Source organism: Dermacentor albipictus, chromosome 1 (assembly GCF_038994185.2).
Source record: "Dermacentor albipictus isolate Rhodes 1998 colony chromosome 1, USDA_Dalb.pri_finalv2, whole genome shotgun sequence".
NCBI classification, from domain to species: Eukaryota; Metazoa; Arthropoda; class Arachnida; order Ixodida; family Ixodidae; genus Dermacentor; species Dermacentor albipictus.
The window spans coordinates 144,741,913-144,758,180 of NC_091821.1; the positions used below are offsets into that span (position 1 = coordinate 144,741,913).

At 46.5% G+C, this 16,268-nt stretch overlaps 1 protein-coding gene across 2 annotated transcripts in view; it reads left to right on the forward strand.

The window, feature by feature from the left end:
* LOC135900077 (pyruvate dehydrogenase phosphatase regulatory subunit, mitochondrial) overlaps window positions 1-16,268 on the forward strand; it is a 157,888-nt gene that overhangs the window by 49,319 nt on the left and 92,301 nt on the right. For both annotated transcript variants that reach the window (XM_065429525.1, XM_065429526.1), the window contains exons 8-10: window positions 2,183-2,297; window positions 14,505-14,654; window positions 15,899-16,023. In XM_065429525.1, the coding sequence (XP_065285597.1) occupies window positions 2,183-2,297; window positions 14,505-14,654; window positions 15,899-16,023 (390 nt within the window). The remainder of the gene's footprint in view (window positions 1-2,182; window positions 2,298-14,504; window positions 14,655-15,898; window positions 16,024-16,268) is intronic.

The following is a 16,268-nucleotide window of genomic DNA, read 5'->3' on the forward strand; positions in this document are numbered from 1 at the left end:
TAATCTTTATCGCATGCCAGCATTCATATCTAATTCCTGGTCTTCTCATGCCTTCTTATTGCCAGCAAGACCCTCTACTTCTGGCCGATGGCGCTCGTGGTCATCCAGTTCTTTCTCTCCATGTGTTTTTGCGTATGTCACACCTGCATGTTTACTTAGCCAGCTTATGTTTACTGCAATTCATATGGCCACTAAAGCTACGAGCCTGCCTTCTTGTAATATTTGGACTTCTTGATATCATATTCAATTAGCTTTCAATTGCCTAAAGCTGTTCTTAAAGAATTTGCAGTGTTAGCATTTTCCCACATCCAGCAAGTATTTGCTCCTCTTTGGTTTGCAAATGTGGTAGTGTATAGTTTAACCAGCAATTTAACATTTCTTGTAGGCTCACTACTGTTTTCATGTAGGTTAGGCATAATGTTCTAAAAGTCTTGCTCCTTCCTTCTCATTGCTTCAATGATGGAAGTGCTGCACCACTTGCGGAAAACTGGTGCATGAAGGGAATGCTGCTACATGCTGCAAACCAATATTGCCACTGCCAAATTGTCATTTGTTGCAGGTATTGCACCACGCCTGTGCCGACATGCACATGCTCTGAATAACCGAGCAAAGAAAAACAAGAACTTTTGTGAAAATCAATTTCATTGCCTTTTAGAGTGCCAGCAGTATGAAGAAAATACCTAATTTTGCTCTGTGTTGTGCTTTGTTAAAACAGTCTCTACTCAAAATAATGCGATAATTCTGGCCGCAGGGGCACTTTGTATTCGCTGTCCCTGCCCGTCACGTAGCCTGATGTTTGTAGCTTGTTGTTTCAATGTGCGCACCGTGCACAATTCTTCTTAAGGTTGGAGCTTTGTGCCTATGCTGTTCCGTCCAGTAAGCACACCACCATATATTAAGCAAGTTCACAGTAGTTCCTAGCAGAGTGCTTGTGTACCATACACTCTGACTAACATGCTCTTTAAGTGCGGGAGCTTATCCAGGTGCATTATTATTAATGTGCGAGGATACGGCACGCGCACCCTATTACAAATTGGGCAGCTGTATGTGTTCCACTTGTGAACATGAGTTAAGCAGATGAAATGCTTTAACAAATGAAACGTTTACCAGATGAAATGGATAATGTAGACAAGGACAGCAATGGGAGAATTAACTGCTTATTGAAATACAGAATTAACTTGCGAATTCGAGGTTCAATATCTTCTTATGCATTAATAAAAAAATGGGGCAGCAAGTTGAAGAAAAAAACGTGCATCTTGGTATAATACATAATGAACACAATTTTTCAGGACTAATTCATACAGCATTTTTTTTTGTTAACCTCATGCAGAGCTTCCTCTTTGCACCAGAGCTGTAAGTTACTCATCCAAAGCATTGTTTCTTTGCCCGAAGCAGCAAATTTTTTGCTTCTAAAGCATATAGTATTTCTCCTCTGAACTGAAATTTCTCCCACTCTTAAAGCTCCATCAATTTTGATGTCAATTGTGTACTCATTACAATCATTTTTCCCTTTGTCGCTAAGGTGGAATATAGGTACTTTCTTTTTCCATGTGTTGGGTTTCACCTCTGCCTACTTTAGATAATACTGCTATCTTTGTCACTGATGATAGTAATTGCATTGGTAGAAATTGTTGTCCCATATATTTGTTGCCTTGGCACTTCATTCTCTGACATGCTTCTTGCATTTTACAAGTAGCAGACACAGTTTATGGGAGCATGTGCCAGCATTGTTGAATTGATCACTTACTCACTAGAGCAAGGACCTTCAAATTAAGAATTTCAGAGTTTGAATGCAGCTTTGACCTGCTGGGGCAGAAGTTTCTTTTCTTTGCTTTATTACTTTGTTAGCATTTGTTAATTAGAGCACTTGGCTTCTAGCTCAACAATTGGATATAGGCTATTTTGTGTGTTTGCATTCTTATTTGGTGGCTTAGTGATGGGGGACTGTCTTTGTTCTGATAGCCTGCGCTCTGTTTTGGTGAGATTACATGAGATTTGCAATATTGGCAAGGCTTTACGAGAATTTTGAGATTGTGAACCTAGTTAAAGCCTTGTTAACACCACTAGTAAGCATTTCTTGCTTTAAAAAACAGGGTTAATTAGTGTTCATCACACATGGCATTGGTTTAGCACAAAATATGGATAACTGGATATTGTCATATGCACTTGTATTTTGCAATAGTTTGGCCGACAACTTGGCAAAATGAGCACACCTGAAGTAAAGGTTCCTCTGTACCCATGTGAGCACCATTTCCTCCACACCTTACCTGTGGATGGCATGGATCCTGACATGCCTGGTAAGTGTCCTGCCGTGATATAATCCTCTAATGCATTGTTCCTGGCTATCGAGGCAGGTTTTGTAAACTATACAGTGTCATTTCAGTGCCTTTGAGCATCTTTGCTAGCAGGCTAATTTTACAAGACTGCTTTAACAATCTTGGTGGAGTGATGCAGTAGTTATTGAAATAACATGATGCAAGATGATGCCATGGTCTAGCTATAGTGTAGCATTAACGGATCAACACATAAAGGGACCAGCTGATCAGCATTGAATTTACCCTACTGATGGCTCATATGTAACCTGAATGCGGCATTTATACATTTATAAAATTTTGAAGGTAATTGTTCTTTTGCATGGAACACTGTCGTATTCTTTTTTCAAACATTATGTTTCAGATGTTTTGATGTATAATTTATGTGAAGGCTGCAGCAATGCCTAAAGGTTGCCCTTAAATGTCCCTGTGGGACTTTATTGGTTTCACTTTTTTGAACTGACAGAACTCTTTATGTAAGTCTCCCAATAGCTTGCTTGCATAGAGAGGCCATGTTATTTATCTGGTGATTTTTATTTTTATTTATTCATACTATGGCCACTATCAGGCTTTCACAGGAGTGAACAGCAAAGTGTACAGCCAGGACACTATAGAGTCAAGGCATGCAACAAATGTAACCAAGCCCAAGGACTCTACGTTCAGCATGCGATACACGATAGGGACATCGATGAATAGGATTCGTATCACCAGTGTTTATACGGTGCTGAACAACAGATGTTTGGCCTAATGGCCTGTCACCAAAATCAAAGATCTCACTGTACAATTTAAGCAGGAGTCGTATGTCCGTGGCCTGTGCAGAGGTGAGGTCAGGTGCAATCATTTTCTCGAAGTCATCCGTTAAGGAACCAGAGCTGTCAGCTAGCTGCAATTGGCGCTAATAAGCCACTCTCGGCATTCAGACTCTCAATGTCAAATTCGCAACCACTAGAAACACTGGCCAAGAACATGCCGGCCGGAAGCACTTGAGGGCACAGGCTGAAATTAAAAAGCGGTAGTACGACGTCATTATTTGTAACCATGACCAGCGTTTGCGGAACAGCAATGTTTCGGTTCAAAAGCACGATGGTGATGGGGTGAAGCACATATTCACTGTCAGGAACCTGAGACGCAAGTAACTGCCTCAGGTGACAGACGCACATCTTGAAGCGAGCACAAGCGTGGTGGGGCTGTACTCAGAATATCGGCGAGTTGAGGCAGTTCTAACTGAAGAACGCCAGTCGCGCAGTCGAGAGCAGAATGAGTGGATAAAAAGTCCAATCCAAGGATAACACCGTGAGGGCAGTTGTCGATCACAGGAAAGATAACAGAAGTAGGGTGGCCGGCTATAATTAAATGCGCAGTACACATTCCAAGAACAACCAGCACGCCGCCGTCAGCCGCACGAAGCACTCGGGCAGCTGCTTGGGTGAGGACCTTCTTTAAACGTCTACGTAGGCTAGCACTCATCACAGATTTGTGGGCTCCAGTGTCGACGAATGCTTGGACAGGTATGCCATCTATTTTGACGTCAATTACACTTCTCCTTGTGGGTACAGACAGAGGATATGCTGCAGTAGTCGGCAATGCAGCACCACCTCCGAGGGCTGCATTTTCTAGTTTTCTGAAAGGGTGTGGCCTAAAGCCACAGGGGACAAAAGGCGACGTGACTGCGGTGAACGGGAAGATGGGCAATGTGTTTGTGGTGAACGAGACTGATGTTCGTGTGGCGATGGTGAGCGGCTGTACCACGTGTTCCGAGCAGAGTTGGCGGCACTGTTAGACTTGGCGGTGGGCGAAACATTGTGGGTATTTCCATCAAAACGGCTCAGGTTGGTCGGCATGCGAGGTGTTGAGGGCCACGAGTTGCGACAGTATCGGGCAACATGACCCATGCGGCGACAGGTGAAACATATCGACTGGTCGTCCGCAGTTCTCCACTCAGTCGGGTTGCGATAACGTGGAGAGTAGCTTTGGGGTGGAGCGAAAATAGTAGAAGGGTATTCGTTAGCTCTGGGATTGGCAACAGTACACTACACACAGACTATAAACCAATGTGTTCAAGTTCCTGGCGAACAATGGCTTGTACCAGGGGATCTGAGAATGTGGTAGCATCAGGGCTACGTGAACAGAAAGCTGCGGGGGCCATCACATCCAGTTCACGTCTAATGATTCGCACCACGTCCTCTGCTGGCGACGCATGCTGCTGTGTGGGTTGATCTCCACACGACGTTGCGGCAGTATTGGGAAGTCTGGCGAACGGTTGTAAGATGCGTCGGCTTTTGGCCTGCTCGAATTGTTGGCACTCTAATTTGCGTCAACTGTAGAGCAGCTCTTGCACATGAGCAGATTAAACGTGTCGTCAGCAATGCCCTTAAGCACGTGCCCGACCTTGTCAGTTTCTGTCATGTCGTGATCGGCTTTACGACAAAGAGCAAGCATGTCCTGGATGTGTGAGACATAGAACTCCGTGGCGGATTGGGCACAGGAGGCTAGTTCCTGCTTTGCGGCAATTTTGCGGCCGGCTGGTTTGCCAAACAACTCTGTCAATTTCTTTTTGCATTGTTCCCAGCTGGTTAGCTCCTCTTCGTGGTTTTCGTACCACACCTCTGCTGTGCTTCTTAGGTAGAACAACAGGTTAGCTAGCATAAGCGTAGGGTCCCATCTGTTGATTCCACTTGCGCGTTTGTACATGGCCACCCACTCTTCAACGTTGGTGCCATCGGTCTCGCAGAAAGTTTCAGGATCCTTGGGTTGCACAACGACAACCGAAGGTGACAGCGACGTAGCTGGTGACGATGACATTGGAGGCGGCAACGACGTTGATCCCGCGTGCTCACCGCCATTCGTGGTGCAGACGGTGATGCGATTTCCACTGCGGAGCTCCGTTTCCAGCCATGGTACCCCGCACCTCTCACCAATATGTTACAGGGATGTTGACAGGATATAAAAACTATATTTACAATATATGTACAGGATGAGTCAGAATAGCTAAGATGGCTGACCACGAACAACACACAGCAGCCAGCGTCTCTGATCTTCTTTCTCTTTCTTGCCTACGTAAAGATACCTCACGTGTTCGTAGAATTAATTCCTAAGAGCGGCCGAGGACTCTTCGTCCTTAATGTTTACAGTAAACCCACGCTGCAGCACGGATTCGGGGACCTGCTGCGGGGCGCGCGCGTGCGGCTTCCAGCGGCGAGGCTCTACTTGTTGCGGGCGACTTTAACGCGCCCCACAGAGCCTGGGGCTACACCCAAGAAACGCCCCAGGGCAAACACCTTTGGGAAGACTCGCAAGACCAAAGGCTTGAACCGATCGCAAATCTCGCCGATCCTACATGCAGAGGGAACAGCGTGAGTGCCGATACATTACCAGACCTTGCGTTCGTTTCAAATGTAACAACAGCGCACTGGCAAAACACGCAGAAAGATTTGGGTAGTGACCACGCCCTGATCGAGATCACAATAGGCACGGGCCCGAGCGTTCGTGGTACTAACCCTGAAAGCAAAGGTCGTAAGCTCAAACACGTGAAGTGGGACATGTTCCGCAGGAAGCGAGAAGAAGCGGGGCGAAGTGACGAGCCGATTACAGACATAGACGAGTGGACCGAGACACTCAGAAGGGTCATAGGCGCAGCAACGAGCGACGTTCCGCTCGAGGTGAACCTCGAAATAATTGACAGCAGGCTCCTACACATGTGGGAAGCAAAGCGAGCCCTCCTAAAGAGATGGAAATGCCAAAGACTTAATAAGGCGTTGCGCAAACGCATAGCACAATTAGACAGATGCATCGAAGAACACGCACTCCAGGTATGCAGGGCACTACGGGAAGACACGTGCAACGGCCTCGAGAGGCAGATGTCCGGGGCAAGCGCTTGGCGCCTTTTTAGACACCTATTAGATCCAGAGGAGACTCGGGCCGCTCAAGGCCACAGGACTCGTAGGCTAGTAAGAGATTATAAAGGCGATAACTTCCTCGACGCAATACGTGACCGTTACTTGAAGAAGGCCGAAAGCATCCAGCATGCCGAATACGACGGCGTCGCAAACGAGAAACTGGATGCGGAATTTAGCGAATTGGAAATTCGGATAGTCCTGTTCGAACTAAACACTCGATTGGCGCCCGGCCCAGGTCGGGTTACCAACAAGACACTCCGCAACCTAGACGACGACTCAATCTCCCGACTCGCGGCCGACCTAAATGAGTGCTGCCGAGGGGGTTCCCTACTCAAAGCGTGGAAACGGGCCCGCATTATCACGATTCCTAAACCTGGCAAGCAAGTTACGCTCGATAATCTAAGACCGATTTCGCTTACGTCTTGCGCCGGCAAAGTCATGGAACACGCAGTCCTCACCCGCGTGACCGACTTTCTCGAAGATCATGACGCATTCCCGCACACCATGCTAGGATTCTGCCGCAACCTCTCCGCACAGGAGGTATTGCTTCAGCTTAAACACCAGATCGTAGACAACACTACCAGCTCCACTAAGGCAATTCTAGGCTTAGATATTGAAAAGGCCTTTGACAACATTAAAGGGCCCCTGAAACGGTTCGGACAAATTTTGTAGGCGTGTAGGGTACAGCTTAAGTAGAACATTCGCACCACAATTTAAGCGAAGCGTTACGTATTAATGGAGCTGCAAGCGATTAGAAGTTACCCTCCTTCCTAGCTATGCTTTTCCTCCTCAACTCGCTTGCCGAGCGAGCGGCGCTAAGCTCCGCCTTCACTGGTTCAGCGTCACGATGCAACGTCACATCGTTCACTTCCGGTTGTTTAGGAGCACGCCCCCTCCCGCGCGAGACCTCTCCGCTAGCCGCTTGGCCGTCGACCGAGAGCTATCGAAGCAGCGTGCGTTGCGAGCATTCTGTCGTAGCGCCGTACGTGTCCGGTACTCCGCTAAAAACAGGCAAGCTGGTCATTTCGGCAAATGACTGAAGGCATAAACTCAAGCTGATGAAGGAACTTTAGCGTAGTCGTACGTGAGCAGCCTGATCGGTCTGCACGGTCCAGACACTTGCTGGCGCAGCGCTTAACCAGTCAAACAAAGCGCTAATATTGCTCTAACCAAGTGTAAAGCATTTTAAACATTTATAAATCAACGTGTTGATGATTACACTCCTCCGAAAAATACACACCAGCAGCAAAGAATACACTTCGTTGCTGCTACTGTGTATGGTTGAGCTCTGTGCCACCAGGTGGCTGCACCATGCAGACCGTTCACATTTGCCCTTCTGCTCATCTCGTGGCTCATCACGGCGCAGTCAAGCGGCCAGACCCTGTCCCCTTGCGCTTGCGTTTGCCCTAATACTGAACTCGCGGTTTGCAGGTCGCTAGGTTTGCAGTCCACAAGGCAACAAAGTCGAATCATAGTGCTCGCGAAAAGACTGAGACCGACTCTGACCGCAGAGCTCTCGTCAAAATGGAGTACGTTGTAACACAAGCAGACGACACTTGCTGTGTGCCGGAAGTGCTGAAGTGTACTAAAAAACTATTCTTGTGTATTCTCTTTAAGTTATTTTCTTTTTACAAAAACAAAGTAACTAATTCCAACTATTACGAGCATCATTTGTTCCCCCTAAAGTTGAAAAAATTATCGACCACGCGCCCTGGTCAGCCAATCAGATAGCTCGCCCATGTGACGTAATATGGGTTATTTGCATCATGGGTAGGGGCGGCTTAAAATTCCGCCGAGCAGTGCGCTGCGATCGGCAGCGATGTGTATTTTTAAAACCTTATAATAAATTACACGCTTTACGCAGAGCACTTAGATGCATCAATTAATGATCAGAAGAACCTACTCTAACGACTCAGTACGTTTGTAGAAAATCGCCAAAATCGTTTCAGGGTCCCTTTAAACACGAAGTGATCTCAAAAACAGTTAGAGCATTAGGTCTAGGCCAAAGAATGTATAATTACGTTAGAGATTTCCTTGCGGGAAGGCATGCATGTGTCGTCGTCGGCGACGAGGAATCGCCGGAATCGCCGACGAGGAATCGCCGGGTCCTTGCGGCACGCCGCAAGGACCCGCAAGAACCCAGAGGGTGATGTCATCCGCGAAGAAGGATGGCATCACCCTCTGGGTTCCCAGGGGAGGATGTGACGGTCACGTCGAGCGAATGCTACTGGCAGGAGTAGATGTGGTTCAGAATTATTTGCGTGGAACAGGCCTTGAGTGCTCGGCTACCAAGTCCAAACTCTTACTCTACAAACCCACAAGGAGGAGTCGTAAAACCCTGCATGAAGAGGAACGGGAATATTCCAAAATACGCATTACATTGGCAGATGGTACTCCCGTACCGCACGTAGAGAAAATTTGAATCCTAGGGTTACACTTGCAGGCAAACAGCCATAACGGAGAGATGGTGCGAATACTTCGTCGTTTGGTAGATGACACGATCTGACTCTTGCGTCACATCACGAATAGACGCAATGGTATGCGTGAAGAGTGCGCGATCCGTCTCGTGCAGGCGTACGCGATAAGCCGCATAACATATGTTGCCCCCTACCTGACGTGGATCGGGTCCGAAAAAAACAAAGTCGAATGCATGATCCGAAAGGTTTTCAAGAGGGCGGTCGGTGTTCCACTCAAAGCGAGCACCGACAAGTTTTTAGAGCTTGGAGTTCACAACTCACTTAACGAGTTAATCGAGGTGCACGACGTTGCGCAATACGAACGATTATTAAGGTCAAAGGCAGGTGGATGCATCCTCGAGTCACTCGGCATCGCGTACCACACTCAGCATGGAGAAAAGACGGTGGTTCCCGCCTCTGGTTCACGACCGCCTGATCATCCCGCCACTTCCCAAGAACATGCACCCGACGCACCACGCCGGGAGATGCAACAAGTGAGCAAGTGACCTTCAGAAGAAGTTTGGTAACAGCAACGAGGCGGTGTACATAGACGCGGCGCAATATGGAGAAGGGAGAAGCGCACACGCGATAGCGGTTGTAGACCGCTCGGGTAAGTGTCTCGCGAGCGCCACGGTGACCACGGGACACACGGAGGCGGCCGAAGAAGCCGCGATAGCTCTAGCACTCGTCGTGGTGCTGAACGCTGCGATCGTGATCAGCGACTCACAGGCAGCAATCTGCGGCTTCGTGCGCGGTTGTGTCTCGCGGGAAGCGGCCCGCATACTCCAAATTTCTGACAACGGCGACTCGTCATTGCCCTCGCAACCCCAAAATTCTACGGTCTTCCTGCTCTGGACCCCGGCACACACCAATGTTCCGCTCGCGGGCAAGGAGGCGGCCCACGCCACGGCTCGAGGTCTCACACGCCGAGCCGCCGCTGATTATGTGGCCGCCTCCGCCCCCGAGAGCGAGGCATCGGATCTGCCGGATCGGGACACTACAACAGAAACACAGCAACAAGAAACACACTGGACGTGGGGCGATCGCCTAACCACATTCAGAGACCTCACCCAACACTACAGACTTGAAAGGCGCACATTCCTGCCACCGCACGATAAATTGAACAGGAACGAGGCCGTAATTTTACGCTTGCTCCAGACACACACCTACCCTAGCCCCGCTATCTTACACCACAGCTATCCGTGTTTATACCCAACAAACGTGTCTAAAACATGCGGACAGAGAGCAACGCTGCGACACATGCTCTGGGAATGTGCCGGCAACAACGATAATCAAATCAGCTCCGTTCGCGACGCATCCATAATCGCGGCCGTTGCCAGAGTACGGGAAGGCTTCAGCTCGCTTCTTCCCGTCGCCGCCCCAGATGCGGGAGCCGCCGGGGACCTTCTTTGTAGGCGTTGCCGCCGCTGGGAGGCAGCTATCAAAAGTTCAGAGCTGGCAGACCAGCTCTGGGCCGTCCGGCAAGCCAAAGATGCTGCTCGAGTCCAAGGACTTCGAGCCGTCACCTGAGGCCACCACAGCAAGAACTGCCGGCCTATTCTGTAATAAAGTTTCTTCTTCTTCTTCCGTAACAATATAGGATTATTTGAATGTTGGACAAGAGCGCAGTAACAAAATGCCTTTATGATCTGCGAGTCCCTCAATTACCTCACAAGTATTAATTTTCGGCTAGATCAGCGCCCAAAAAAACTAAGTGGAGGATGGAAGTTAACCTAGTTGCACTGGAAACAACTTGAGTGAGCCCAAAGGACAAGGAAATATTTATTAATTCATTTCGAAATTCCTATGTCATGACCTGTTGTATTTAGTGATGGCCAGTGGATCCCAGGAGCATTGAAATCACCCATGCAGATAAATCGTGATGAAGCAATGTTAGTCTGGCACATTAAATTTATAATAAAATCAAACCTTGATATAATGAAGTTGTACCTGCAGTGAAAAACTTCGCTAAATCGCGAATTTCGGTGATTCGAGGTTTTAAAGTTTCAGCATTAAAAACAACTTCACAAATTCCCAGAGCATTCTGGGGGGATAATATTGTTTTAGTAAGCATTTATAAACAACTTCCAAGAAGGTCAGGTGAAGGTGCAGTTATGAGTGCCAGCGCGTGTGGTGCAGGTCGCACCGAGAGCAAAGCATCAGCGTGGCTCATGGCATCCGAGATTTGCCTGTGTTGCATCGTGCGGCGCTATAAATCTTGGACACCATAGCTGACCGCACTTATTGTCCGCAGCTGGTGCCCACAAATTAAAAACAAAAGTGTAAAAAGATACGGATATTGGTCCTGAGCAAAAAAAAAGGTGGGCGAGCCGATTTCGCCAGTAAGATGGAGCATTGATGGCGGTAGCAGAGAGACTACATGAAGTAAGGTTCATAGATTTAGTGGTGTCAAGCATGCTCAGGCAAATATTAACAGATCTGGCACGATGAGCATGTACTCGCAGTCACAACACGAGCGAGCGCTTCATGCCGTGTCTTGGAAACTTGAAGTTGCACAACTGCCAACACTAGATGCACGTGAAGACATTATCCATTTCAGCTTGCTGCGGGTCGATACAGCAGGTGGCCCGCACATGGATGCACGTGAGGAGGTGAAGGCAGATAGGCACGCTTTCCTGCCCCTCCCCAATGCATGCTTGATAACATTACCGCGCATTCACTCCTTCCCCATCCCTCTTGTGCTGAAGGAATCGTCAGCTCTTGTATTTCTCTGAGTTGTTTACCAACACGACAAATGGCACAGTGGTGTTTCCTGTGTACCGCTTTCCGGTGCGCATACTTTGACAGCGGTTTTGCCAGGCAAAGTTTTCACGCGGAAGGATGCTTGACAAAACTTTTGCCTCAGCCGACATAGTTTTTTGCTAGACTTACTAGCCATTGTTGCATCTGGGTCGCAAGCCCCAAGGGTAGCGTTGGCCTGGCGGCCTGGGGCACAACTGGAGGCATCGGAAGGTGCTGGCAAAGCATGAGTCGACTGCTAACAGAACAACTTGTTTATTCTAGCATCGCGAAAGAGCGGCCGGTCAGGTTGACCGAAGTGGAGAGACGGGAGAGCACGTTATTCGACGGAAGAAATCGGAGCCTCTCTCTTGGCATCCGGGGGCAGCTGATTTTATACTCTCGCAGTTGAGGGCAAGAAGGAACGCCTCGTCAGACATGGACACGCTGAGAGACACGTTGAGACGAGTAGGTGACGCATCCGCCGGGCCGGCGCCGGTCAGACCTCCTCGCTTCACAGTTGGGGGAGCTCCTCTCCCCGGCTGCCGCGCTTTGACAAGCGTGGGCACCAACATGCACACACACACACACACGCACACACGAAGACACGTGGCATTGAAACATGCCTGGACGCGCTTGGTGGGGAGGCGTTGCGGCAGCACTGAATGGGCCAAAATGTCCGCCGCTTTGAACGAAGCCCCGGCGTCCGTTGCATCCACTCCGGCTATACGGCGCGTCGTAGGCGAAACGTGACACCATATATGCTCCAAGTATATGATTGAAATGGCCGAAAACTTTGTTAAATCGAAACTGGGTCACGAAGCTACTTCGGTAAATCGCGAAAAATAAATACATTGCTTTCAGTGCAACTAAGATTGGGTAATCAAAATAGTTCGTTACATTGCGAATTTCTTTAAGTCGAGGTTCGTTATATCGAGGTTTGACTGTAGCATGAAGGACATCAAGGGAAAAACCGAGTGGACGATATATGATGCTAATTACGATAAACTGATTATTCAGGAAAATGTTACACTGCACGGATTCTGTCTCTGGGGTAGAAGGCAAAACTGAAAAACGGAGGCCCGTACGAATAAGCTGTGTGACATCGCTGCCAGTGCCGTGAATCCTGTCTAGGCACATGGCAATAAAACTGGGTGGAGTAAACTCGAAGTCATAAATATTACTATGTAGCCATGACTCAGTAATGCCAACATGTGGGGAATAAATAGAAATAAGAGACATTAAGTCTAGAAGCTTTTCTTTAACAGTACTGCGAGCATTTATGTTGAAAACAATGAGGTTATCCAGATGGCCAGAAGGAGGTCAGGTAGTGGATAAGCCGGCAGTCGAAGACACAGGCACATAAGGTAATGGTGGATTAGGTACTTTTACTAATGTGTTTGAACTGTCACCCCAGTTATAATGAACCTTGTCAATGAATGCATGATGGGTGAGCCTCCTGGGAAACAAAACCAAAACTCGTTCATAGAAAAGCTATCTTAGTAAATCATTTAAAGGGCTCTGAGGCTTTCCAGTAATTTTTTCTAGGGTTTCAAGATCCAGGACCTTTATTTAGCGCAAGAAAGTGAGAAGTCAAGAATGTCATGGCAGTAGTTCTTTAAAGAACACAAGGGTAAGAATAAAAAGAACCTAGAGGCTTGATTTTTAGACGGTGAAGACAAGGAAAGCATAGAGGGAATTGTCTGTTCTTTTCATGTATAATGCGAAAATAATAAGGAAAATGGAAATCAAACTGAATGTAATGACAAATTGCCTCTAACGAGCCAAACCCACATCTGCATTTTGTGTATGGTGCTCTATTATTGAGCTACTGTGGTGGCCACCCTCCTGTCCAATTTCTTGAGCATTTGGGTATATGTACTAGATCTAGCCCTGGGAGTGTTAGCCACTACCACTCATGGCCATAGCAGCATGTGGAAGAGCCACTACCAGGTAGCAGCAGGCAACTGGACAATAATGCCCTCATATGCTACATGCTGTCATCGAGGCTGCCAAAGTCAACACCCTCGCTATGCAGTTCATGTGCTATGCACATGTAATGCGGAAGATATAGGTTTGGCTCCCACTTGGGGAAAGTTGTCTTTTCATTCACTTTCATTTCTTTTTACCTTATTGTTTCTACATTTCAATTAAAATGAGCCTTGTTGAAGAGCATCTGCTGTGGCTGTGGGAGGCAAGTGCTGCTGCCGGGTACCTACCAGTAAAATAGGTACAAGCGCGCTCCCAGCCTGGTGCTTGGTCATTATGGGACCTCGATACTTGGAAAAGGGTGTTTTTCCCCAACCTGAAGGCGTTCCCAGCTCAGTAGGTGCATTAGGGGTTAATACAGCAAGCTGGACCAGTTGGTGACTGAACATATTCCTAGGGGTGGGCAGCACAACCTGGACAAAGGACAAAAGGAAGTGGATGATACAAGTTGTTAGTCTGTGCTCGTATCGTCCACTTCCTTTTGCCTTTCGTCCATGTTGCGCTGCCTACCCCTGGGCATTTGGGGTGCCACTTGGGAAATTGCATGCCACCATGGTAGTGGCCCAAACCTCCTTTTTGTTGTGCTCACAAGGGTTTCATCAGGAATTTAGGGCACAGGCTCTTTTCCAAAGCATATCCCGCCTGAAAGAAGCCGAATGCCAGGCCAGTGTCCATTTGTGCCCATTTGAACCAGTGGGTGCCAAGTGGTGGTGGGAATTGGAAGTTAATTTCCTCTATGCTTTTTTGTCTTCATTGTCTGTTGGCTTCATGTGGTTGTAACTACATAACAAAATATTGAGCCTCTTGATTCCCTTTATTCTTACTTTTATGTTCTTTGAATAAATTCGTTGATTCTTGAAAGAGAAAAAGTCTTTGTATAGAATTGAATAAAACCAAAGAGTAGGAGCTCAGCATTCATTGTCAGAATATTTTTGTACAGTGTAATTATTTTTATGAAAAGGATGCACATGTCTTTTAAGATGGCATAAGTGTTGCTAGATTTGCTGAAGTCTGGGAATCCTGAGCAGCCTTTTAGTAGTGTAGTGGAAGCTAGAATTCTATAATAGGGGTTTTCATAGTGTTAAAGATCTTTGCGTCTGGTGTTTATGCAGTGATTCACGACTGTGATGGCCACTTCTACTTGAGAGCACATGAAGGAGCATATCTTGCTGGGGGCTTTGAACCTCGAAGTAAGCCAGCTGATCTCAGCATCATTCCATCTGGAGAATTGGGGACACTTCCAGAAGACTGGGATCAGTTCTGTAAGCTCTTTGCTCTTATCCCTCTTGCCACTGTCATATGGCCATTCACTGACTTCAACTTACATTAATCTTCATGCTAAATATTTCTCTCAGCAATATTTGTAGCCTAAATTTCATGAGACACACATCCCAGGCATGTCGGCACTTCTCACGCATGAATTGATCTTGGTATATATGTTGCATAGAAAATTCGCATGTTAACAAATTTTAGTGTGCAGTGAGCCATCATGGAGTCCACATGCTTCATACTTTGCCTGATGAACAGAAAAAGGTTGATATTACCATGGGGCTCCATACTGAAGTTTGAAAACTGATTGCGTAATCTAGTTACATTTGGCAGTGCCTCCTTTAATTCTAGGCAGTGCATTCAATCCATGAAGAAATTTGTTTTTCTTTTTCACAAATTTCATGTTTAAAAAGCGTTTATGAACAAGTGTAAATACCTACATATATGCAATCTGAAGGGGCCTTCAACACAAATTAAGCTTCTGCTTTTTTTTAATGTGTATAGTAATGGCTGGTGATGCTTTTAAGTGTTTTTCTCAGCACTGATGTTGAAGTGTGTGATACATTAAACAGTTCAAGAAATCAAGATCCTGATGCTGTAACACATGTAATTATGATTTTTATTATAACTGTGAAGTGATAGTTGTGCTATTCACACACATTTGCTTTTGATTTGAGAAGTGTGCAGCTTGTATACCGTACATACTTGTCTAAGGGCTGCACTTTCTTCTGCAATTTTGGCAGTGTGTGACCCATACACAGGTATGCCATTTGCAGTTCAAATTTCACTCCACATATTAAAAAAAAATGTGCCTAATTTCTGCCATTATACCAACACGCTATCTGGCGTCTGTGGCATTGTACATTGTTAGGTATTCTCTTTCCATCGCAGACAGTCGTGCTATCTCATGCTACCATCTGGTAGCTGATCCAATCACGATCACTGCACTGTATGTGAAACACAACTGTTTGTTTGCCACTTTCTTTTTTTTTTCATAAATTTTGAGCATGTAAGGGTGTGGCCCTTCCTCGAGTATATATGGTAATTTGCCTATATGATATTTTAATAGGTGTAACCTGCCTTGCAATTTCCATTAAAGTGAAATGAGTATTCCAAAAGTTAATGTTTTTAAGCAGTGTCTCTGCTTTATTGGCAGGGTTTAAATTATTTTAAAATGATATGCTTGGTGAGAGTCCAGAAAAACTTACGTTTTGTTTTCTTGCTTTGTCTATGAAAGATATCCTGTTGAAGGAAATTCTTTTCCGTTTTCCAAAGCTGGGAAACGTGGAAGTTGACAGACTTTACAATTGCCCTGAAAGCTTTACACCTGATTGTCGTTGGATTATAGGGGAAGCTCCAGAGGTGAGCTATGTAAATTTCTGTTTACCATACAAAAATGAGCTTGTGTGAGTGTATTTGTGATTAACCTTTTTTTCTTTTATTGTACATGGCATTTTATGATCTAACATTGCACAATAAAATAAAGTGGTGCATTATGACTGCTGTTTGAATTCAGAACTGGCTGTTAAATATTGTGACTTGTATTCTTTTACAATTTTAGCGTGTGTTTTGAGTGAGGCTTGCTATGAAAATTGAATGGAAGCCTT